The 26,486-nt window shown below is 42.7% G+C and overlaps 1 protein-coding gene across 4 annotated transcripts in view; it reads left to right on the forward strand.

The window, feature by feature from the left end:
• Positions 1–26,486, forward strand: part of LOC144492916 (BCL-6 corepressor-like protein 1) — a 179,850-nt gene that overhangs the window by 135,019 nt on the left and 18,345 nt on the right. For all 4 annotated transcript variants that reach the window (XM_078211538.1, XM_078211541.1, XM_078211539.1 and 1 more), the window contains 4 exons: positions 13,860–13,940; positions 17,711–18,127; positions 19,567–19,850; positions 20,688–20,963. In XM_078211538.1, coding sequence (XP_078067664.1) covers positions 13,860–13,940; positions 17,711–18,127; positions 19,567–19,850; positions 20,688–20,963 — 1,058 coding nt within the window. The remainder of the gene's footprint in view (positions 1–13,859; positions 13,941–17,710; positions 18,128–19,566; positions 19,851–20,687; positions 20,964–26,486) is intronic.

Consider the following 26,486-nt stretch of genomic DNA (forward strand, 5'->3'; position numbering starts at 1 on the left):
CCGAAGGATCATTCACACCTTTCCAGTATCTGACTACACAACTGCTCCTCTGTCTCCTGCAGGCTGTTGGGAGGTCTATAGTCCACTCCTAACATTGTGATTTTACCCTTCCTATTGTACTGTTCTATGTTCTATGCACATGGAGCACACCAGAATGATAGGGAGTGGGATAGCTTGATCTTGGTTTCGGACAAAGCTCGGCACAACATCGAGGGCCAAAGGGCCTGTACTGTTCTATAACATGACAAATGGGAGAAAATAATTTCTGGGGGCAATTTTCCTGGGCTGCTAGCTCCAGGTGGGAATCCGATGGCCTGTTGAATCAGGTGAGAGGACTAAATTGGGATTCTTGACAGCCGTTGATCCTGTTCCCAGTCTCCCAGCCTGCTGAGTCCGCATAAATCAGGTTCCTAGCCAGAGTGGGTGAGAACCTGATGTCAGTTGTTTAACATAAATTTGAATGTTGTTTGCAGGTTGGAAGCCTGATTCAACCCCCTCCCGTCATGCTCCCCCCACCCTTGCCAGAGTTCCCCGCGGCCAAACAGTACTGCATGGACCTGGCACCTTGGACTCCAAGGGGTGGGGGGGGAGCAAGGAGGTCAGTATTGTGTCTATGTGTCCCTTTGCCACTGCCAGGCCGCTGAGGAAGCATCCCCCAAAGCACCTGAGGATTGGGTGAGCTCGTGATGGGGAAAGGACTTACCCCGGAATGGGGGTCTTGTGACTGGACTTGCCCTTCTTGCCCTTGGAAACATGAAGATAATGGTGATTTCAGCCAACTTTCTGTTAAAAAATTTTATTGTTGTCTGTTTTCTGTAAAACCTTTGAAGTGGCCTGGCCACATTGATATCCGTGCCCTCTGAACACCTGGAAGCCTTTGAAATCACAACAGCACTCCATTCTACAGAAACAATTGTCCTTGGTTGAATTCAGAAGCTCCGGGTGTGACCAGACGTCTTTGAGGTACTCTGATTGACAGGAGATTGTCAGTTCCACTAGGTAAATCCCCCTTTCAAGCTTGAATGAGCTACAGCTTCTGCCTGGACACTTTGAACTTCTTTGATTGATACGAGGCTGTCGGTTTCAGGTGCTCCATAAGGGTTTGTTTATATACTCACCTCTCCTCCCTTAAGTTTTAAGAGGCTGTTTGATTGACAGTCTGAAACACATCAAAAAAGGGGATTAGATGGTTTATTTGCATAAGGAACAGATGGTGCATTTAGCTGCTAAAAGTTTTTTGCCTGACGGGAGATCAAAGCCTGCATTGTTGATACAATCATTTTCCGCCTCATTAACTCAAGTACTACCTCTTTTCATTTTGTCTGTTGTCTGGCCCCAAGTTTTCTCATACTGCCTTTTTTTTTCAAGTTTCTGGCCATGCTGAGAACCTAAATGCTTTATTTACATTCAATTTCACACTCCAATGCCTTCAACTAGCCTCCTGATTGACAGGTCTAGGCTATTTCACAGCATGCAGTTGCTTTATTTTTGTTTCTGTTTACAGTTGATTAAATCTGAGTGCTTTTTTCAAATCACAGTTTTTAAAAACAGGCATTCTCTTTTATCTCGCATGCCTACTCGTGTCAGCAGCTGCTGATTCTAACTACATTTTTTTAAAACAGATTTGCTCTATTCTAAAGATCTTGGCTGATTTTTTTTTCCATAGTGGATCTTCTTCAACCTCATGCTGGAATAGCATACATGCACTGGAGGTAGCTTTCAACCATATAAAAGACTAGCAACACTCCCCTGCCATCCATGCAATGTCCTCTGCCATCTTGACAATGACACCCTGGCAGTGACTCTACAGTGCCAGAATGGCACTATCGAGGGGTGGGGCTGTAGGGGCAGGGCCTTTTGTGTCCCCCGCATCTCTCTTGGGGGGGGGGGGGTGGCTCACCCTCATGCCTGCATTGTGTGGAGTGACCTGTTCATTTAGTGGTGGGGGGAGGTTGCTCCTTGGTGGTGAAGGTTTGGGGGTCCTCCCTTTTCATCTGGCCTCTTTGAACTGCTTTGATTGACAGGACTATTCTGTTTCACTTGCTCCATTAGAGTTTGTTTATATACTCACCTTCCAGCAAGTTTTACAAGGATGTTTGAATGACTGCCCAAACCACATTAGAGGGGATTAGCTTTTCACTACAGCTGTTCTATCTGGAATCATTTCTTTTAAAGTTCATTTTTTTCTCAACTCTCTGAGCCTTCCTCGAGAGCATCCTGCTCGCTGGCGGCAGGATCTTCTAGTCCTCCTGCTCTCAATGGGACTTCACATTGCTTCTACTCCTCGCTGTCAGGAAACCTGCAGCGCGGCTATGCCATCATAGAACCATAGAAAATTACAGCTCAGAAACAAGCTTTTTGGCCCTTCTTGTCTGTGCCAAACCATTTTTTGCCTAGTCCCACTGACCTGCACTTGGACCATATCCCTCCTCACCCCTCTCATCCATGAACCTGTCCAAGTTTTTCTTAAATGTTAAAAGGCATTTACCATTTTATCCAGCAGCTCATTCCGCACTCCCACCACTCTCTGCGTGAAGAAGCCCCCCCTAATATTCCCTTTAAACTTTTCTCCTTTCACCCTTAACCCATGCCCTCTGGTTTTTTTCTCCCCTAGCCTCAGTGGAAAAAGCCTGCTTGCATTCACTCTATCTATACCCATCAAAATCTTATACACCTCTATCAAATCTCCCCTCATTCTTCTACGCTCCAGGGAATAAAGTCCCAACCTATTCAATCTCTCTCTCTAACTCAGCTTCTCAAGTCCCGGCAACATCCTTGTGAACCTTCTCTGCACTCTTTCAACCTTATTTACATCCTTCCTGTATCTAGGTGACCAAAACTGTACACAATACTCTAAATTCAGCCTCACCAATGCCTTATATAACCTTACCATAACACTCCAACTTTTATACTCGATACTCCGATTTATAAAGGCCAATGTACCAAAGGAACTCTTTACGACCCTATCCACCTGTGACATCACCTTTAGGGAATTCTGTACCTGTATTCCCAGATCCCTCTGTTCAACTGCGCTCTTCAGAGTCCTATCATTTACCCTGTTCGTTCTACTTTGGTTTGTCCTTCCAACACTTGTCTGCGTTAAATTCCATTTGCCATTTTTCAGCCCATTTTTCTAGTTGGTCCAAACCCCTCTGCAAGCTTTGAAAACCTTCCGCACTGTCCACTACACCTCCAATCTTTGTATCATCAGCAAATTTGCTGGTCCAATTTACCACATTATCATCCAGATCATTGATATAGATGACAAACAACAATGGACCCAACACCGATTCCTGCAGCACACCACTAGTCACAGGCCTCCACTCAGAGAAGCAATCCTCCACAACCACTCTCTGGCTTCTTCCATTGAGCCAGTGTCTAATCCAATTTACTACCTCCCCATGAATACCCAGCGACTGAACCTTCCTATCTAACCTCCCATGAAGGACCTTGTCAAAGGCCTTGCTGAAATCCAGGTAGACAACATTCACCGCCTTCCCTTCATCCACTTTCCTGGTAACTTCCTCGAAAAACTCTAATAGATTGGTCAAACATGACCTACCATGCACCAAGCCACGTTGACTCTCCCTAAGAAGTCCCTGTCTATCCAAATATTTGTAGATCCTATCCCTTATCACACCTTCCAATAACATGCCCACCACCGACGTCAAACTTACTGGCTTATAATTTCTCGTATTTCTTTTGGAACCTTTTTTAAACAACGGAACAACATGAGCCACCCTCCAATCATCCGCACTTCCCCCGTGAATACTGACATTTTAAATATGTCTGCCAGGGCCCCTGCAAGTTCAACACTAGCTTCCCTCAAGGTCCGTGGGAATACCCTGTCCGGTCCTGGGGATTTATCCACTCTGATTTGCCTCAAGACAGCGAGCACCTCCTCCCCTTTAATCTGTAAAGGTTCCATGGCCTCCCTACCAGTTTGCCCTATTTCCGTAGACTCCATGCCCGTTTCCTCAGTAAATACGGATGCAAAAAAACCATTTAGTATCTCCCCCATCTCTTTTGGTTCCATACACAGTCTACCACTCTGGTCTTCAAGAGGACCAATTTTATCCCTCACTATCCTTTTGCTCCTAACATACCTATAGAAGCTCTTTGGATTTTCCTTCACTCTGTCTGCCAAAGCAATCTCATGTCTTCTTTTAGCCCTCCTGATTTCCCTCTTAAGTAGCTTCTTGCACTTTTTATACTACTTGAGCATCTGATCTGTTCATTGCTGCCTGTACATTTCATACAACTCTCTCTTCCTCTTAATCAGTGTTACAATCTCCCTCGAGAACCAAGGTTCCTTATTCCTATTTACTTTGCCTTTAATCCTGACAGGAACATACAAACTCTGCACTCTCAAAATTTCTCCTTTGAAGGCCACCCACTTGCCATTTGCATCCTTATCAGAGAACAGCCTGTGTCAATCCACACTTCCCAGATCCCTTCTCATTTAATCAAATTTGGCCTTTTTCCAGTTCAGAACTTCAACCCGAGGACCAGATCTATCCTTATCCATGATCAGGTTGAAACTAATGGCATTATGATCACTGGATCCAAAGTGTTCCCTCACACTCACATCCATCACCTGCCCTAACTAATTTCCCAAAAGGAGATCCAATATCGCATCCTCTCCAGTTGGCACCTCTATATACTGATGTAGAAAATTTTCCTGAACACATTTTACAAACTCTACCCCATCTAAACCTTTAACAGTATGCGAGTCCCAATCTATATGTGGAAAATTAAAATCCCCTACTATCACAACTTTGTGTTTCTTGCAGCGGGACCGGACGTTTCTGCCGGTGTTGAATTCCAGCCTTGGCGTCTTGACCCGAAGGCAGGTTTAGTCTGTAGCACCACAACCTGCACTGCGGGTTAGTCAATGGGGCAGGTCCCAATTCCACCCCGTCCAGAATGGGGATTGAATTATCTGTGCGGCCAACTGCCCCAGCTATCACCCATTCCCTGGGGTTTGAGTTGCTGTGGCAATATATGCTATTACTTGAATGTTGTATTCTGAAGCTATGGATAGTGATGTTAGAGGCTTCCATTTCTTTCTGTCACGTGGCTGACCAGGAATATCCCCTGCTCTTACAGCTTGCCATTAGGGTATTTGACACTCAAACTATTTAACCACAGGGGTAAGTTTTTCACTCGGAGGGTGGTGGGTGAGTGGAATCGGCTGCCGTCAGTGGTGGTGGAGGAAAACTCGATAGGGTCTTTTAAGAGACTTCTGGATGAGTACATGGGACTTAATAGGAATGAGAGTTATAGGTAAGCCTATATATAAGCCTAGGTAGGTAGGGGCATGACCGGCGCAACTTGTGGGCCAAAGGACCTGTTTGTGCTGTATTTTTTCTATGTTCTATTATTAATACATCTTCCTTGACCTTTAAGCCTTGACGTGGGACATGAACCCAGAGCTTCTGACTCAAAGGCCCAGACACTACCCACTGCACCACAAGATCTCCATAGCCTCATTATGATAATTAAATGACCAACCCAGGTTCTGGGAGCAGATTAATTGCCCGCCCCTTGTCCTGCCCCCATAAAATTGGAAAGTGGACAGTGTAATTGAGTTTGAGGTTTATTAGGTGTCAACCTTTTAGCCAAGTCCAACCCACTCATTTTGGCGTGATTAAGAATGTAAAAGTATTCGCATATTTGTCATTAAACATGTTTCATCAGTGCAGAACAACAAGCTAAAAGATCTAATAGTATATTGAATGACATAGACAAAGCAGTAGAATATAGGTCAGGTTGGATAGGAGACATTTGAGATGATCTTGCACATGTGTACAAGATTGTAACTGTTGACCTGATATTACTTCAAATTAAATAGAAGTAGAATTAAGAGACATGGGTTCAAGCTACTGAATGAAAATTCTAAGATTGATAGGATGACATTTTTCTTCACAAAAGGAGTGATCGATATTTGTAATATTGGCACAATGGCACAGTGCTTAGCACTGCTGCCTCACAGCGTCAGGGACCCAGGTTCGATTCCCGGCTTGGGTCACTATCTCTGGAGAGTCTGCATGTTCTCCCCATGTCTGCATGTGTTTCCTCCAATTTACTCCCACAGTCCGAAAGACATGCTGGTTATGCGCATTAGCCATGCTGAAAATTCTCCCTCAGTGTACCTGAACAGGCATTGAGTGTGGCGACTAGGGGATTTTCACAGTAACTTCATTGTAGAGTTAATGTAAGCCTACTTGTGACTCTAATAAATAAACTTTAAACTTAATGAATTTTCAGATATAGTAGCGGAGGCAAAACCCTAGAATAATTTTGAAAAACAATTCAACCATATTGTAGGCAGAATTGGGATTTCTGGATAAATGAATTAAGCATGACCGAGTGATCTTCCTCCTCCATAATTCTCTTGTATTCGGGATGTAAAGGTTGCTACACTGGATGAAGTTCTATCAGTTTACCAGCAAACAATTAAATCAAATATTGCCTTAAGGATTTTCAGTTGATCTCCCAGCAGAGTACAGCAGAATTCTCTGAAAAATGGGAGGATGCAAGTTCCACTAAATGCCTGTCATTCAAAGACTTACTGGATTGTCTGGTAAAAGATAAGAAGCTTTGGCTTCCCTTTATGGGACAAATTATGCTATCATTTAGCCACTTTTGAGAGCAAGAGGCTATGTTTGTTGATGTGCACACCCATTTGTTTATAAGTGAGACAGGCAATAAAAATGCATGTTTCCAAAGACCCAAAAAATCTGTGCGTCTTTCTCATTCTGGGTTATGACCTCGCTGTGTCTCAATCTCTATTTCTTCCCCAAACTCTCACTTTTCCCTTACTGTTCTCTGTTTTGTCTCAACTTCACTAAGCTTCCCTCTTCCCCATCTTAATTTCCCTCCCTATCTCTTGATTTCTCTCCTCCCACTGTTTCTCTGCTGTGGATATCCTCATCCATGCCTTTATTACCTATGACTTGACTATTGCAATGCTCTCTTGGTTGGCGTCCCATCTTCCACCCTCTAAACAATGGCACAGTGGTTAGCATTGCTGCCTCACAGCACCAGGGACCCAGGTTCGATTCCCAGCTTGGGTCACTGTGGAGTTTGCACAGTCTCCCTGTGTCTGTGGTTTTCTCCAGGTGCTGCAGTTTCCTCCCACAATCCAAAGATGTACAGGTTAGGTGCATTTGTGATGCTAATTCTCCCTCAATGTACCTGAACAGGTGCAGGAGTGTGGCAACTAGGGAATTTTCACAGTAACTTCATTGCAGCAGTGTTGATGAAAGCCTACTTAGACATAGAACAGTACAGCACAGAACAGGCCCTTCGGCCCACAATGTTGTGCCGAACTTAATCTGAAACCAAGATCAAGCTATCCCACTCCCTATCATCCTGGTGCGCTCCATGTGCCTATCCAATAACCGCTTAAATGTTCCTAAAGTGTCTGACTCCACTATCACTGCAGGCAGTCCATTCCACACCCCAACCACTCTCTGCGTAAAGAACCTACCTCTGATGTCCTTCCTATATCTCCCACCATGAACCCTATAGTTATGCCCCCTTGTAATAGCTCCATGACTAATAAATTAACTTTAACTTTACTTTAAACTCTTGGGATCATCCATAAAAAGTGCTGCTGCCTGTTTCTCAACTTACACCAAATCACATTTATTCATCATCCCTATACTTACACTGGCTCCCCATCTGGCTAACTTTGATTTTAAAATTGATTCCACTGTGGATTTGCCCCTATCTCTATCCTCCTCCAGCCTAAAACCTTACAGGATCTCTGTGTTCCTCCACTTCTGCCCTCTTATGCATGCCCAGTGTTAATTTCTCCACCATTGGCAGCCATGCCTTCAATGCTTGGTCCTAAGTTTGGGTTCGCCTCTGTACAATTGTCCACCCTCCTTTGATGCTTCCGTTCTTTAATATGCTCCTTAAAAACTACCTCCTTGACCAAACTTATAGCAAGTAACCTGTCCTAATACTTCCTTACACGGCTCTGTGTCAAATTTTGTTTGCTTTTGTGAATACCATTGGGCATTTCACAATGTTAAAGGTGCCAAGTAAATAAAAGTTGTTGATGTTAGCCCCTTTAAAAAAAAAGTCATTTTCCCTATTTGCTCTATTCCTTTCCTCATTTTGATTCCAGCTAGACAGTGTTTATTTTGATATCTGTCCTTGAAAATGTTAGGAAACTCTAGCCTTTGAACATATATTGTAACTCCTTGCACAGAACACACACCCACGATTTATTGTTGCCCAACTAAAAAAATTTGAACAGTTATTCTGAGTATTTATTTGAGCTTGTTTCTAGGAAGTGAATGAAATTGGCACTGTTCCACTCTCTATGTGAGTATCTATTTTATTCTGTTTGTTTGTTCAGTCGATTTTCGATATGGTCAGTTTTGAATTGGGCAGGAGTGAAACTGCAGTAGATCATATTGAAATGTTATTTTCTGTCCAGCTTTAAAAAGAAAATCCATTTCAGTATTACTGAAACTTCAAATATACTGCAACTGTTTCGCATATGTGAGCAGTTCCAATGTGCATTAATCCAAAAGTGACATGGTGAGCTAGAAATGTGATGTTGTGGCAAGTGGACTTGTATGTGTATGGGTTGTGCACCCGTTCATGTGGGCACAGACACCATGTGCAACTTGAATTGGTGGCTTAGTATTGGTCACATGCATGCGGCCCGTACCACTCAGTACTTGCATGCCTGTTTGCAGGTGATGGGAAACTCGATTTCATTGACACTACTTAAAATTCCTCATAGGGGAGGTGCATTCTGGCTACGTACAGGAGGAAATGTTTGAAAACAGACACAAAGCTAAAAGACTTTAGTACGGGCCCCAAGCTTCTTTAGTGGAACTCTACAGCGCTGGAATTGATAGATAAACACCCGAGAGTGGCTTGTGGGTGTGAAATTTGGTATGAATTTGGCAGCCTTTCAAAGAAAACCACAAATTGTGTGTATGGCAGCATATTAGTCTGATAAATCATTTTAAATTTAGTTTTAAGTCTTGCCTCTGGACTTCAAATTGGTTGCATAGTCTATGGAAAATCGAATCCAAATGGAATAAAGAAGAAAGATCTAGAGGTACAGATTCATAAATCATTAAATGTAGTCACACAAATGAACAAGGTCATAAAAAATCAATCAAGTCACAGGTTCATTTTTAGAGAAATAAAATTGAAAAATGGGAAGAGTACTTTAGAAATGCATTGAACTCTGGTTAAACCAAACTTAGATTTGATTACTCAACACCCTATTTCTGTAAGCGCCTCCAGCCCCACAACATTCCAAAATATCTGCATCCAGCTAATGCTTGCTTCTTGAGCCACCCCAATTTTAATTGCACCATCATTGGTGACCATGGGGGTGGTTTTACAACCTTGCTGCGACTGGCATAGATCATGCCGATCCCGAGAAATAGTGTACGGGCCTAAAAAGTTGTTGCACACCCGACGCAAACCCCCCCCGGACTGTTCCCACCTCTCCGGTGGAGTGACACATAGGCACAAGTCACTACTGGTCTCCACTGTGTGCCGGGGCAGTGCCAACGGAGTGGGGACTATGACAGGGGAGCTATGCAGAGGTGGATCATGAAGGGCGTTATGCTGGCAGAGCATGTTGGTCATGCTGGGGGACCCATCGGGTGGGCCCTGATGCCAGTGACCCATATCAGGGTGCTGATGGGGGAAACATGTTGCCGTTGAGGGGGCAGGATCCCGATGTTCATGGGGGTGGGGGGGGGGGGGAGTCTTCCAATGCACTGAGATAAGGCGACGCCCGAGTTCTTTGCAGCCGGGCTCAGTAGCGTGTTTAGGTACGTCCCCCTCAGTGCTAGCGTCCAATTCACTACTCTCCAAAAAAGTGACGAAGTGTGAGACGATTGCGGTCCGGAATGCACCTGACTGACTGGGGAACAGCTAATGTGGTCCCATTATTCAAGAAAGGTTGTAGAGGCAAGCCAGGAAACTACAGACCAGTGAGTCTCACGTCTGTGGTTGGGCAACTACAGGAGAAGATTCTGAAGGAGCGAGTCTCTATCAATTTGGAGAGGCGAGGTTTAATCAGGGATAGTCAGCACGGTTTTGTCAGAGGGAGGTCATGCCTAACAAAGTTGATTGAATCTTTTGAGCATGTACCAAGTGTGTAGATGAGGATAGTCGGTTGATGTAGTTTACATGGATTTCAGCAAAACCTTTGACAAAGTCCCATCTGGGAGACTTATTAAGAAGGCAAATATACATGGGATACAGAGTGATCTGATAAGGTGGATTCATAATTGGCTTAGCGGTAAGACAGAGGGTGATTATAAAAGGCTGCTTTAGTGACTGGAGGCCAGTGACCAGTGGCATACCACAGGGATCCGTGCTGGGCCCCCTATTGTTCATCATTTATATAAATGACATAAATGACTGTGGGGCGTAGGATCAGTAAGTTTGCAGATGACACAAAGGCAATGAGATTGAGCGTCTTGGGTTACAGAAAGATATAGACAAGATGGTCAAATGGGCGCATAAGTGGCAGGTGGAATTTAACTGTGAAAAGTGTGAGGTGATGCACTTTGGAAGGAGTAATTTGATAAGGGACTATACCATGAAAGATCTGACACTGGAAAGTTTTAAAGAACAAAGGGACTTGACGTGTTTGTCCATAGATCTCTGAAGGCGGAAAGGCAAGTTAATAGGGTGGTGAAAAAAGCATATGGCACACTCGCCTTTATCAATTGTAGTATAGATTACAAAAGCAGAGAAGTCAGGATGGAGTTGTATAGAACATTGGTGAGGCTACAGCTGGAATACTGTGTGCAGTTCTGGTTGCCACATTATAGGAAGAATGTGATCGCACTGGAAGGGATGCAGAGGAGATACGGCAGGATGTTCCCTGGGATGGAGCATTTAACTTATAAAGAGAGGTTGGAAAGACTTGGGTTGTTTTCTGTGGAGCAGAGAAGAGTAAGGGGTGACCTGATTGAGGTGCTTAAGATTATGAGGGCATGGACAGGATGGATAGGGAGCAGCTGTGCCCCTTAGTTGAAGGGTCAGTTATGAGGGGGCACAAGTTAAAAGTGAGAGGTGGGAGGTTTATGGGGAATTTGAGGAAAACATTTTTACCCAGAGGGTGGTGACGGTCTGGAATGCACTGCCTGGGAGGGTGGTGGAAGTGGGATGCCTCACATCCTTTAAAAAGTACCTGAATGAGTTCTTGGCATGCCATAACATTCAAGGCTATGGGCCAAGGGCTGGCAAGTGGGATTAGGTGGGCAGGTCAGGGCCTTTCATGCATTGGTGCAAACTTGGTGGGCCGAAGGGCCTCTTCTGCACTGTAGTATTCTGTGATTGAGTGCTCTAGTATTCTTGCCCTAAATGATACTTAGGAATTTTACGAAAAAAATTCTAAGTGCCTAATGAGCATGAAAACGGGAGAGAATTGCGGCGGTTATTTGGGTGAGACCCCAATTGCAATTGTACAGCACCCCACAGACATCGGTACCTGCCACCAATGGCTAACTGTGCAGGTCTCATTCCCCCCCACCGATTGCCAATTGCTGCGCCTGCAGAGTACCCCCCACACCCCAATTGCCTCCCATGCAGAGTTCCTCCACCCACCCTGATCGCTGCCTCAGTTGAGTTCACTCCACCCTCTTTTGACACCACCCTTGGCACTGCCAGGGTGCCCACTGCCAGGCTGACAATGCCTAGCCCGGCCCTACTCCAAACCACTCGGAGGTCTTCAATGGCCTCTGGTCTCACCAGCGAGGCCATCACATCTGGTCTCCGCTGGTGGAGACCGTAAGTGATTCTCAGCGGTGAAGATCTTGACCAGCAAGGGGGTAAGGACAAGCAAATCCAGACAATAGCGTCTGGGACTCACGAATAACATGCTAAGCATGACATGCTTATTTTAATCGGCATCATGCCCTTTCTAAGCGCGAAGTCAATTTAACCGGTAAATCAGTGCTGGTAAGATCATAAGAGGCGAGAAACCAGGTACGATACAGACTTTTCACCTCTCACGATATCTTATCGGCTCACCTGGATCAACCGGCGGGATGAGCTGGTAAGATTGCACCTTTTTTTGGGAAAAGTCCACTCCATGTCTTCAGAGCTTTGGCACTAAGCAACTAAAGTTCCCTCCCTTCTCTGCCTCTCTACCACTTCCTCATTTTTCTTAAATAAGATGGCTGTAAAATATAGCTTTTTGACAAAGCTTTTAGCCATCTGCCCTAATTTCACTTTTTGTAGCTTGGTGTCAAATTTTGCTTTCTCATGCCCATGTCAATTGCCTCTGTATGTTTTATTATGTACAAATGCGATATAAATACAGGTTGTTGTACAGTTCTGGGCTGCATTTTTCCAAGGCATGCAGATACTGTTCACCAGTCTGGAAGAAAAGTCGGCCGGAAGCCAACGCACGCAGAAGAAAATATTCCCTCAGCCATAAAATGCTTCAGCCAAGCAAAAATGGTTGAGTCGGACTTTCACCTCTAAGTGAGAGGAAGTTCTGCCCTTGGGAGCTGTTGGTCAAACTGTTTGTCCTAGTAGACTTTTAATTATCCATTTACGCAGGGCAAGTGAACTACTAATTTCGGCACCCACCCACCTCATATTATGGGGGTCAGCTCGGGCAGAGGCAGGAAGGTGATGGGTTTGCCAGCCAACTTATTTTCTGTGCCCACTGCATTCAACCCACTTGAAAGAGGCATATAAAATCCAGCCCCTCTGCTATAGGCATAATATGCTGAATAGCCTGTCTGTAACATTCTATAATTCTTCATTACAAAATGGTTAAAAAGGCACTGGAGAAAGCGTAAAAAAACTTACAATGATAATACCAGGATGAAGAACGTATAATTGTCAGGCAAGACTGAACACGTTGGGCTACTTTCTTTAGAAAAAATAAAACTGAGGGGTGAACAGAGAGGTCTTTAAAATTATGATGGGGTTTAATTGGATAGATGTGGTGAAGATGTTTCCACATATGGGTGAGTCCAAAACTATAAATTTCAGGAGAAACTTCCTCATCCCAAGAGTGGTCAGAATGTGAATTTTGCGATCATACAGAACAGTTGAGATGGCTAGCATAGATACATTAAAGGGGGAGCTAAATGAATGCATGAATGAGAAAGGAATGGAAATTCCTTTGGCATAGACCATTTAAGCCAAATGACCTATTTCTATGCTGTAAATTCGATAAAAACTTCAGAAGACGTTTACTGCTAATTTTAGTTCAGTTGTTTTTAAATCATAATTTCTAGGCATATGTTAGTTTTAGTTTTGGAAAAGCGACAAAGAAATAATTAACTAATGCTCGAATTGCATCTGAGAATTCCTGGGTGAGATTCTCTCATCTCATTTATGGCCACCCCGCTGCCAGCGAGAATGGATAATTTGGCGTTCAGCCAAATCTCCATTCACTGAAGTAGCACCGGAGAATCCCAGCCACGGACAAGGTCACCGGTTTTGGCACATATGTTTGCTTCAATTTCTAACATCTCTACCAAAACCTATGTTATGTAAGTTCCAAGAATAATTTTATTTTTAGTCTCAAGCCTTTGTCTAGAAATTTAGTCTCAATTCTAATATTAGTCATCAAAGAAATTCAGATCTAATTTTAATTGGTAAAAATAAATTTTCATCAGACTGTTTGCTTTCTCATCTTAGTCACCAGCTCAAACTGGTAAGCAAAATGGAAAACTACAGTTGGGTACAACTTTGAGATTGGATGTTCCATTCTCCAGCTCTAATATCCCTCACCTTGATGAGCAAAAAAAAAGTTAGAAGGGGTTAATTATTACATGAAATGTGAGAATGTTTTGATTTCATTATATTTTGCATCTGTTTCCTTCTTCCCCCAGATCTTCCTCTAAGAAAGGGGAAAAATAGTTTTAAGGACTTTATTCCAGTGGTGTTGAAAACCAGGACTCGTAGTCAATCAGGTGAGTAAACTTTCCTTCTGATAGTAAATTGCGAAAGACCAGGCAACTTTTATAGATGCAATTATAGCAGTAGAAAAGAGATTTCAGTAAGGATGGTTAGGCAGTAGAAAAATTGGATTGCATTATGGATGCAATACCAGGTACATAATACCTACAGACCTGGTTGTGATGAAATATGGGGAATGTCTAAATATGGTATTCAAGAAAACAAATAGCAAAAACAGAATGAATGTTGCTGAAAAGAGAGACATGTTGCCGAAGCTTTTTCTTGCACTCATCAGGTCAAACACAAGAATGCCAAATTTCAAACAATTACAACAACTTATACTGCAGGAGAAAAGATTAGTTGGCAAGTTGACTCTGATTGACCGAGGTGTTGTCATGGTGAAAGCAAAGGGGAACTATAGCCTCCCCAAGCTCCTGGGAAATTCAAATAAAAGTGCAGAGAATGGGTCCCTGTTTATGAAAGTATATAGCTTCTAGCATGCACAAATGAGCCACATTAAGAGTTTGACTGGTTGTTAATGTAGTTATAAGCACACTCAGGATTGTTTAACTGCTGCCCAATTGCACTTAACAATAGACATTGTGAGCAGGATTTTCCATGCAACTTGCCAAGTGCTTTGCAGAGGCAGTCTGCCATTGGCCAGCGGCAGAATCTTCTGGTCCCACTGTTGTCAGAAGGGTTTCCCATTGGACGCACCGATCGTCACCAGGAAACCCCGTGGTGGAATGCATCATTGGTGAGACTGGAAGTTCCGGCCATTGTTTTGGGTTTTGGGAACTTGGGCTTGTTGAGTATTGTCTGTATTCTGAATATTACAAACAATGAAAGGAATACGCTGTTTGATTCCATCAGCCAATTGTTGGGACATGTGGCCAATACCTGGTATCGCACCGGCACTGAAATTCTATGGAATTCTATGGAATTATAATGTTACAAATTTACCGAGGAAATTTCCAGTATTAGTGTCAGCATTGAAAACTTTTAAATTAGGGATTGATTTACATCTGCATGTCCTAGTCCAATTATACTGCGCCCACTAACTCCTGCTTCACATGAAGACAATACTTAATTCCCCATTAGGGGTGGATCCAACCCTCCAGGGTACAGGCAGCTGAATATCCTGCCGCAGTGCAAGAGGACCCTGGATTTTGGCACCCTTATTGCCCTTATGACAAATTTCCATTGAGGTGAACTGCAGGATGAATTTCCCTCTGCCTTTACCTGTACTTGATGTGGAGATGCCGGCGTTGGACTGGGGTAAACACAGTAAGAAGTCTCACAACACCAGGTTAAAGTCCAACAGGTTTATTTGGTAGCAAAAGCCACTAGCTTTCGGAGCGCTGCTCCTTTGTCGGGTAAGTGGGAGTTCTGTTCATAAACAGGGCATATAAAGACACAAACTCAATTTACAAAATAATGGTTGGAATGCGAGTCTTTACAGGTAATCAAGTCTTAAAGGTACAGACAATGTGAATGGAGAGAGGGTTAAGCACAGGTTAAAGAGATGTGTATTGTCTCCAGCCAGGACAGTTAGTGAGGTTGTGGGGGTTACAGATAGTGTGACATGAACCCAAGATCCCGGTTGAGGCCGTCCTCATGTGTGCGGAACTTGGCTATCAGTCTCTGCTCAGTGACTCTGCGTTGTCGTGTGTTGTGAAGGCCGCCTTGGAGAATGCTTACCTGAAGCTCAGAGGCCGAATGCCCATGACCGCTGAAGTGTTCCCCAACAGGAAGAGAACAGTCTTGCCTGGTGATTGTCGAGCGGTGTTCATTCATCTGTTGTCGTAGCGTCTGCATGGTCTCCCCAATGTACCATGCCTCGGGACATCCTTTCCTGCAGCGTATCAGGTAGACACCGTTGGCCGAGTTGCAAGAGTATGTACCGTGTACCTGGTGGATGGTGTTCTCACGTGAGATGATGGCATCCGTGTCAATGATCCGGCACGTCTTGCAGAGGTTGCTGTGGCAGGATTGTGGGTGTCGTGGTCACTGTTCTCCTCAAAGCTGGGTAGTTTGCTGCGGACAATCGTCTGTTTGAGGTTGTGCGGTTGTTTGAAGGCAGGAAGTGGGGGTGTGGGGATGGCCTTGGCGGGATGTTCGTCTTCATCAATGACATGTTGAAGGCTCCGGAGAAGATGTTGTAGCTTCTCCGCTCCGTGGTAGTACTGGATGACGAAGAGTACTCTGTCCACCGTGTCCCGTGTTTGTCTTCTGAGGAGGTCAGTGCAGTTTTTCGTTGTGGCGCGTCGGAACTGTCGATCGATGAGTCGAGTGCCATATCCTGTTCTTATGAGGGCATCTTTCAGCGTCTGGAGATGTCTGTTGCGATCCTCTTCATCTGAGCAGATCCTGTGTATATGGAGGGCTTGTCCATAGGGGTAGCTTCTTTAACGTGTTTACGGTGGAAGCTGGAGAAGTGGAGCATCGTGAGGTTATCCATGGGCTTGCGGTACAGTGAAGTACTGAGGTGACTGTCCTTGATGGAGATGCGTGTGTCCAAGAATGCAACCGATTCCGGAGAGTAGTCCATGGTGAGTCTGATGATGGGATGGAACTTGTTGATGTCATCATATAGTTGTTTCAGTGATTGTTCACCATGAGTCCAAAGGAAGAAAATGTCATCGATGTATCGAGTGTATAGCATCGGTTGAAGGTCCTGTGCGGTGAAGAGGTCTTGTTCGAACCTGTGCATGAAGATGTTGGCATATTGAGGTGCGAATTTGGTCCCCATGGTGGGGGCGATGGAGGACTTGGGGGTGATGGAGGAATGGACCAGGGTGTCACAGAGGGAGCAGGTCCTGGAGAACCGTGTGTCTGGATGAAGAACTGATTGTTGAAGGTGAAGACATTGTGGTCCAGGATGAAGCGGATGAGCTGTAACATTGCATCTGGAGACCGCTCAACAATCACCAGGCAAGAGTGTTCTCTTCCTGTTGGGGAACACTTCAGCGGTCACGGGCATTCGGCCTCTGATCTTCAGGTAAGCATTCTCCAAGGCGGCCTTCATGACACACGACAACGCAGAGTCGCTGAGCAGAGGCTGATAGCCAAGTTTCGCACACATGAGGACAGCCTCAACCGGGATCTTGAGTTCATGTCACACTATCTGTAACCCCCACAACTTGCCTGAGCTTGCAAAATCTCACCAACTGTCCTGGCTGGAGACGATACACATCTCTTTAACCTGTGCTTAACCCTCTCTCCACTCACATTGTCTGTACCTTTAAGACTTGATTACCTGTAAAGACTCGCATTCCAACCATTATTTTGTAAATTTTATATGTCCTGTTTGTGAACAGAACTCCCGCTTATCTGACGAAGGAGCAGCGCTTCGAAAACTAGTGGCTTTTGCTACCAAATAAACCTGTTGGACTTTAACCTGGTGTTGTGAGACTTCTTACTGTGTTTACCTATACTTGCCAACATTCACTCTCCATGCTCACATGGACATTTGGGAAAGGTATTGGAAGGCTCCTGGCACCTGAGAAACCATATTCAAGTAATAGCTGGCACCTTCAGAGCGAAGAGGAGAAAATGGCATCATAAAGTCTTTTTGATTTCCAAGTGAGTTGATGAAAAGGTTGCAAAGGCAACTGGTCATGAAAAACAGTGCATCAATGGGCATTTGACTTGGTTGCAAAGTGACAGGAAAACAATTTGGTCATGGGCAGCTGCAGATTGCAGCAATATAATATTCTAAAACTCCAAGAAGATTCAAATGTTTTTATACCTTACGAAGGAATTTTTAATTTGTGTATTGCAGAAAGTTTCTGTGGCTCATATGTGCAAGTGATCTGTGACCAGACGAACAGTACATTGGAGGAAAGTCAGCGCATGCATGAGGAAGTGGAAGGTGATATAAAAGCAAAGAATTCAAGGGGTCAGGAGCTGTTTACAACGGAGGATAAAGAGACCAAAGAAGAGAGCGAGGTGGGAAGGACTGACAGCTCGTTTACTGAAGTGGGTGAACAGGCAAGATTGGAACCACATGACTTGAGTTGTATTGCAGAGACTGATGGGAATTGTAAAAATAGTAATAAGCAAAATTCTACGATCAAGACGCAAATAAAATCCAGTAGGAAGAAGTCCAAAACTGAGAAGGATTCTGAAATATCTTTACACAAAAGGGAGGAAAATCAAAAAAGCACAGGGATACAAACACGGAAAGCAGTTACTACAGGTAAAGTTCAATGTCTTTTGAGAATTCTGTGCCTTTCCATTTTTAGAAATGTGTTTTTTAGAATCTATATCGAATGTCACTAATCCTTATTGGTGACCAGTTCACACTATCCATGTTTTTACTGTCTTCCGTTGTTGAATGACGCTTCAAACTATGCTGTACTCAGAATCCAGCATAGGAATTCGATGGGGTTTTTTTGACTGGGAAATTATCCGATCCTGGCCAAAGCACAATTACTTCCAGTATTGAGAGATCTTGGAATTCGGCACTCATCCGCTCCCAGATGAGACAGAGAATTGAGTGTGGTAGGGAATGTTTCAGTAGCACTCAGGAAAAATGTACCAGCTGAGCTGCACACCTTGCTAGGTTATATGGCTGGGGAAAATTCTGAACCATGTTCATCTATTTCCAACATTGGCCAAAATTTTGGGTTTGTTGTATGGTTCTGTACTGTTACGGTATGACTCTAGGTAAGAGACCATGGGCGAAATTTTACTGGCCCATCCGTCTGAGGTTCGTACGATCCTGCCCAAGGCCAAGGAAGAATGCTGTTCTCTGAGCCTGGTGGGGGGAGGGGGGCAGTAATATTCCAGCCCATGTAATCCATTTGCCAAATAGTATTCAGGCATTTCCAAATACTGACAAAGTAGGCCGTTTTTTTACACTCCTCCACTGGCAAGTTTGAAGGTGGGTAGCTTGTAATATTTACAGAGGGTGGGGATTGGAAGTGGAGGCAATTTGTGACCCACGCGCCTTTGGGCCTATTAAGGCCCAATAACGAATTAATGGTCACTATGGTCTTCATTTAGCTGGTATTCTACTCACGACAGGGCAGGCCCTTGTCATGCAGGAAGACCAGCAGCTATAGAAGCACAGGCTGGTGTTGCAAATGTGGGCGGACCCTCCTTTGTGCTCATTAGGGGCACCTTACTTCCCTAAAGTCAGACTTCTCCCTTTACTGTTGCCAGCTACCCTTCCCAACTGACCCACCCTTCATTGGAGGGACTGCCAGCGCCTGAACCCGCCTCAAAATTCCCAGCACATGTCCCGTTCTTGTAATTGATATAACTGGTCTAGTTCAGTTTCTGGTCAGTGGTAAGCCCCCAAAAAAATAATATTGGGAAATTCAGTGATTGTAATACCATTGAATATCAAGGGGTAGTTGGTAGATTGTCTCTTGTAAAGCTTCACACTAGATATTTGGTGCTAGAAAAGATCATGAATAGATCAAGCATGAATTGTAAAAAGTAAACTAAAGTTTATTCATTCGTCACAAGTAAGGCTTACATTAACACTGCAATGAAGTTACTGTGAAATTCCCCTTGTCGCCACAGTCTGTTCTATTAGGTTCCAACCGGGATACAATTTCTTAGGATCTTATAGATCTAGAGCAGAACTGGAGTCTAGTCAAGCTAACTATATTGTAGTTTTCATTTTAGGAACATGGACACCTCCCACTTCACCACAAAAGAGGATGGCTCCTTCAGGCAAATTGCCCAGTACTGATTGGCATCTGAGTGTCAGACATAGCACTCCTGTGTCAGGAAGTTTACGGAAACGTAAAGAGTCTTTTAGCCCAGGGGCTCTCAATTTGAGTCACACGCAAGAATCTCCAAGTCAGTATCAATCAGAAAAACCATCAGGAAAACGTAAATGTAAAACAAAGCATATTAGTGGACCTAAGTCCATGGAAGAAGGTACGAGTAATCAAGGAAAACACAAGGTAAGCAATTTGCAACTATTTGCAAGATATAGAGCCTGGAATTTAGAAAAATGCTGCACAGATGCTCAATCAAAAAAAAATGACGAGGCAGACAAAAGCTTGGTAGGACTGATAGATTTTAGGGAGGATCTTGAAGAGGGAGAGAGGGGTAGAGGTGTTTAGGGAGGGAATTCCAGAGCCTGGTGGCTAGGCGACTGAAGACAGATACACCCAATGGTGGTATGAAGGATGTAACCAATGCACAAGAGGCCAGAGTCAGAGGAATGGAGAGTCCAGGTGGGTTATAGGCATGGATGCAACAGACACTGAGAGACATGGCCATGATGAAATTTTAAAGACAAGGATAATGTTTTGAATTTTGAGACATTGAGGAAACGTGAAACGAAAACATATCGGTGAGGACAACAGTGATGAATTGGTGGGATTTGATCTGGGATAGGATATGGCAGCAGGGTTTAAGGTGGACTGAAATTTACGGAGATAGAGGATGTCAAAAAAGCATGAGAAATAGTTTAGTCTGGGATGAGAAAAAGATGGGTGAGGTTTTCAAATTATTTATTTGATTTGAAGAAGATTATTCATTTTAATAAAATAAAACTTTAGGTACACTATTTCAAAGTCTTGTGCAAATGAAAAAAGCAAATAAAACTTTGAAATTTAAACCTAGAAATGATGCTGAGCAATATTAGTGTACAAATGTTAAACATATTAGTGTGTAATTATTTAGCCTTTTATTTTAAGCATACCATTAACTGTTGTGTTGTTTGATAAAATTACAGTATATAGTTATTTTCTTTGTTCCATTGATTGACCAATTAAATCATTATTTTGGAATAGGTTGAAGTAAGGCAAAATCGGTCCCTAAAACGCTCAACATTAATGCTGGATTCTGATTGGAGCCCATCACCAAAGAAGCAACGCGATTATTTAACCCACTGGAAAAAGCGGACATCTCCAGTTACTCCTGTAAAACACAGAACAGTCTCACGGTCACCATCTGCTCAAGCAGAGACATCCACAGGGCAACAGTCGCAATCTGAAACACGAAAGCTAATAGTAAATAAGAATGCTGGCGAAACCTTGCTGCAGAAGGCAGCACGATTAGGCTATGAGGTAAAAGCTATGTAGATCTGTTTAATTAATTTATTTTTTTCAGACTGTCAATTTCTTCTGTCCGGGCTTCTGGCCGTGTAAAAAATAATTTTAACATCCTTATTGAACCAATTTCTTGTCACCACCTGGCTCAATTGAGTGAACTGTGCATAACACGCTCCACTTAGTTGACTCTCTAAATTATATCGGTGTCCTACGTTCTAGATTAATGACATTCCCAAATATGATGGCAAAGCAGAAATGGGCTGGGAAATCCATCACATCTATTTTAACACTGTTACATCCCATTTCCATTAGACAGAGGAAGCAAAACCACCATTTGTGGTTTTATAATAAAATTATATTTGTGGTCTATAATAAAACCTGCTATACAATGTATTGTCTTAAAAATATGCCTAACACCAGTAGTTTTCTTCCCTAAATGGATGACATTTAGCAAGAGTTATGTTTCAAAAGCAACATCTTGCAGAATTCAGGATAATTTAGAAGTAGTATATTTACAAATTATGTACATTTGGATTGAAATTGTAATGGATTAATACTGACCTTTCAGCTTTGAGACCTGGAGCTAGATTTCCATGTTGGAGGTGGGACTAATCCCACCTTTGTCACCAGATGGCTGGAAAGAGGTATTTTTCTAGTGTATGCCCCTCTTTATGCTGTCTCAACCAAAATGACAACCAAGACGGGATGGTCCTGGAGTGGGCCCATTGAAGGGCCTCCCTCAGCCATTTTTTTCATAAGTTCTAATGATCACTTATATTTGCCAGCAACACGTCTGAGCCTCGGGTGCTAGCACGCAGTTGCCTGCCCAAAATTTGGCCTTTTTGTATGGTCATTCGCCGCCTCTACTGACCTCCCTTCACTTGCATTCGGTGCCATCCTTGAGCTCCTAAAACTCTACTAACTTGCCTTTCAAGAAGTTCCGTCACTTTCTGTTCCACCTCCAAGGCCATTCTGCCTTGTTCCGCTCACCCAAGTTGTTCTGAAAATCCTGAAAGGTCTGACCTTGGGTCTTTCAATCCAGCTGATCCCTGCTAAATGGCCCTCATGTTGAAATGGAGGCAGGCTTCTGCCCACACTGCTCCGCGATCAATTTTTTGCCATTCTGTGTCTGTTTGGTGCTATTTCAAGACCATAAAATCAGGCTCCTGAACTCAAATCTATCCCAGATAGTTACAGGGGAAGTTTTACCTGCTAGTTCGAGGTGTGCTGCATAAAATGACTCTGAATAGACTGAACCCATTTCCTAATGAGCATGGATGCCTGAGCTGAAACTCTTTAATTCAAGACCAACTGGCAAAAAATTGCAAACCTCAATACAAAAGATCAGAAGGTGACTAAAATGAACTTGGAAAAATTTCAATGACATAACATGGTCTGCTTTTCTAAGGTTTATGCATAGTACGGGAACCTTTACTTTGTAACCAACTGTGTGAGTGATTGATGCCAGTATTGGAGTCAAGATAGTTAATTTATTGTGCTGATGATAGGAACTGTGTTTGAAGCTTGCTCACCTAGCTGAATCCTGATGATCTTGTAGACTTCTCCAGCCAGATTGTTTCCCCCGTTGGCTCTTTAAAACGCATTCAAATTAAAATTGAACTCTGCCTCACTTCCTGCCTGTCAGTCAAGGAAATTACCAAGACAGTAAGCAGCTGGTATTACATTCAGTATACTGCACACACTAGTTCCATTTAAAGTTATCATCTGAATTAAAATGCCAGTGAGATGGAAAACCGAGAAGGGTAGCCTTCGAGATTATTATGACTCCAAGCATAACCAGGTCCCTTGGCAACATCAGAGTTTCAGCACTCAGAGATTTGGTAGAATAGGGTCCTAATGTTCTTTTTCTTTAAAATGCAGATTTTGTAAAAAGGCTAATGGAAATTAATTGAAAATTTTGCTGATTTATTAATTGACTTTTGTAGGTTTTTCATCACCTTTCCCATGACATAAGGGAATTTAGTCAAGAAATGAAATGCCATGGAAGGATTTAACAGTGATTACAGGATAAAAAGGAACAGTCATTTCCACTAAAGCAGCTTGATGAACTAGTTTTAACTGTTATTGCAATACCCATGTACTGTCATAGGGAGCACTATTGCATATATAAATATTCCAGTAATTGCTGAATTAAAATTTAGACCAACATTAGGTCAATAAAAGTTATCTTAGTGTGTTGTTCAACAAAATAAAAATAGTGATGAGTGAAATAAAATCTGCAATACCCTTTTTAAACCCCTTGTTTATTTGTGTATTCTAAAACACTGCAATATCTGAAAAAGGGTAAAAGCTCGAATTATAATTGGCTGATAGCATAGTTTTGTAGAACTAGAAAAGCTTTTGTTGGCTTTTGGTGTAGTGTATTGCTTCCTCTTTAACATAGCTGATTTGTTTCATGTCAGGTTGTCCTAATTAAAATGAGACAGTTGAAAAGAATGGGATAAAACAACTGAATTAGTCGATCACCAAAATTGTGGTGGGGTGAAGAAACCTAGAACATTGTCTTTTTTAAGTTTCACGCATGGTAGTCAGTCTCTTTCAAAATACATCATGCCTTGAATAAAAGAAAGATCTTGAATTTATATAGCACCTTTCGCATCCCCAGGATGTTCCAAAGCCCTCCAGACAAACGAAATACCAATGAGTAGTCACTATTATAATGACTATCATGTAAGCAAGCATAGCAGCTCATTTGCACAAAGCAGTGAGATAAATGACATTTTTCTTTCAGTGGTGTTAGTCAGTGGATAAAATATGGCAAGGACATTGTGCTTGAATAAGGCACACCCCATATACTTGGCTAGCTGAAAGCAAGTGGTGCCAAAATGCAAACTTTGGGTTTTGATCCAGCCCAGAGAAATGGTACTCTGGTGTTTTACTGAATCTTTTACAGATATGATGGGAAGTTAATTTGGGGTTCTTTCTCAGCTCACAGCACAAAAAGAACTGAACTGAATCAAGTATTTGAGGCAAAAGAAGAAAATGCTGGAAATATCCAGCAGCATCTGTATGAAGAGAGAAACAGAGTAACATTGCAGGTTGATGTGCTTTAGTCAGAACTGGAAAAACATAGAGATATAACATGAACTTGATGGGCTGAATTGCCACCTGTGCTATTACGCTTCTAAAATGACTCCCCGTGACAAGGAAAAGAAGAGCAAAATGTATTCAAGGTAGAGATTCCAGGAAGAGAAGTAACAGTGAATTAAATACTGATCCAAAAACAAAATACTGCCAGTGAGGCCTTTATTTTATACCTTTGGTTTTACTGCCACACTAAATAGATGTCAAATGCAGTATACAACTTCTGACATGAAATAGTTTCATTGTAAACAAGGCAGCTTCATGAAGCTGATTTTTAATGGTTTATGCCTTGCACTGACAATAATGTAACTTGTTTTTAATGCAAGGTTTGCAGTGCCACCGCTTAATTTCAGCCAGTTGAAAACAGCATACTATCCCTTCCGCATCACTAAATCAATAGAAAACTGGCCACAGTTAGAGCTTGATAAGCAATGCTGTTAGTATGTTATCCTCCTCGATCCAGGAATGCAAGGGGAACCAAGTAAACACATTTGTTTAGCTCATCAGAAACTGTTGGGAATGGATTAGCAGCTGTATGATAGCATTAATTACCTAATTCTTTAACCCTGTGATTTAATGTGCTGTGTTTGTAAAGTCATATTCTTAGGCTTTATTGCAAAGATCACAATTTTCAACTTTGTACCAGTTTTTAATTGTGACATTCATAGAAAGATACATAATGCCAAAATGATTTAAATCTTGAACTGCCCTATGTTTTGTAATCTGGAATCTCTACCATAGAAATTTAAATTCTTGCCATTTACTTCCAAAATAATTATGTCTTTAGGAGTTTCATTCAGGAGCTTATTACCTAAGATTTTATAGATTTCTTATCCAATGCAAGTTTGAAAGAATTAGTTTTCTACTGGTGGAACTAGCTGTCCCATGACGAGCTAATTTGAAAAAGATAGCTGAAAGAGTTAAGGCTATCTGCAGTGAACCTGCGATAAGGCAACTTTGCTATAAATAAGAAATGGTCTGGAATTACTTAGTTTGGTCATTTTATTCAACTATGGAAATATTTTAAACTAAATGAAAATGATTTAGAAAAATCTTAATTAGTTAGAATTGTGAAATAAATAAACAGATAAGGATATTGAGGTGGAGAGTACAAATAGGCTCAAGAAAGAACGAAGGCTTGGACGTTCGCTCTTGAATCAGGAGCGTAGAAGGGGAACATTCCCGACTCCACAAATGCGACCCAAGAGAAAGTGCCCTGTATGTTTTAATTTTCATGTTGGAGTGGGGTGGGATGATGGGAGGGGTGAAGAGGATGGAAATGAGAATCGGGCCTGTCACCTCCAGAAAGACTGCAGAGGCAGCCATAGGGGCTGCGAGAGGTGGATGGAGGCAGGATGGAAAACAGCTTGCCTCGGTGATCCAGGACTTGTAAGTAAAGTATAAAGCAAAAAATAGTCCTCATACCTCTTCCCCCACATTAGTTCCCCATGCCACCTTATGCCCCCCCCCCCCAATGAATGGTCAAAGTTTCTTAGCCACCCTATGGCCCTTGGGCAACCACCCTTTACCCTTACATCCTCGATGCTAAATTACCAGCATCCGCCATGGAGAGACCTCAGGACCCATGCTGGGATGAAATAATATAAACTTTTCAGTGTCTATTGATGACTTCACTATATCAAATAAACATTCTGACTGAATACAAACCAATTCATGACCATTAAATTTCTTCAATTACCTAATCCTTTATAAACTGCAGACTTTTTTAAAGAGCAGGACATTTAAATGCCTTGACAGTTTGACAGTTCCAATTAGATTATTCACTTTTTACACACATTCATGTCTAATTTTAGAAAGTACAAGGCCACTGGACCTCTCCCAAAGGGCTGTTTATCTGTCCCAAATATGTCCCTGGACCAATCCAACAATGACCCTTATCTCTCTAAAAGGATATCCTACCTCTCCAAAGAATTCCGTTAAGTTTAGATCTTCTGAGAAGTGTAAAGCCCACAAGATGTGTTTTGGACTTCCCACTAACAAAAATTGGATATGTTGGAAGACAGCTGCACTTTTATACGAGCAGCTGCCTCTGTGAACCACAGATGTGCAAACTACAACACGTGCTGTTCCTCCCACCTTAGCAAAAATGGTGGGTCCAGGTTTGGGGCGGGACTTCTGGAATCAGGGCTCTGACACATTTTGGATCAGCCAGAGAACCTCTCTGTCCCTTGAAAATGCATGTTTTAAAGTGATGAGATGTTGAGAGATATAACGAGAAGGTGGGTAGGTAGAGAAAAGAACTGATTATTAGACCTGATGTTAATTTTGTGTTCTTAAAAATTATTGCAACTTTGTTCATTAGAAGTACAGAGAAACATTGCAAGAATTTGTGCAGTATCTTCCTAAGTGTTTGTTGTTACAAAATTCCATGCATGTTATTCCCCAATTGACAAGCTGATATTTCATAAAGGA

This window comes from Mustelus asterias, chromosome 4 (genome assembly GCF_964213995.1).
Source record: "Mustelus asterias chromosome 4, sMusAst1.hap1.1, whole genome shotgun sequence".
Lineage (NCBI taxonomy): Eukaryota > Metazoa > Chordata > Chondrichthyes > Carcharhiniformes > Triakidae > Mustelus > Mustelus asterias.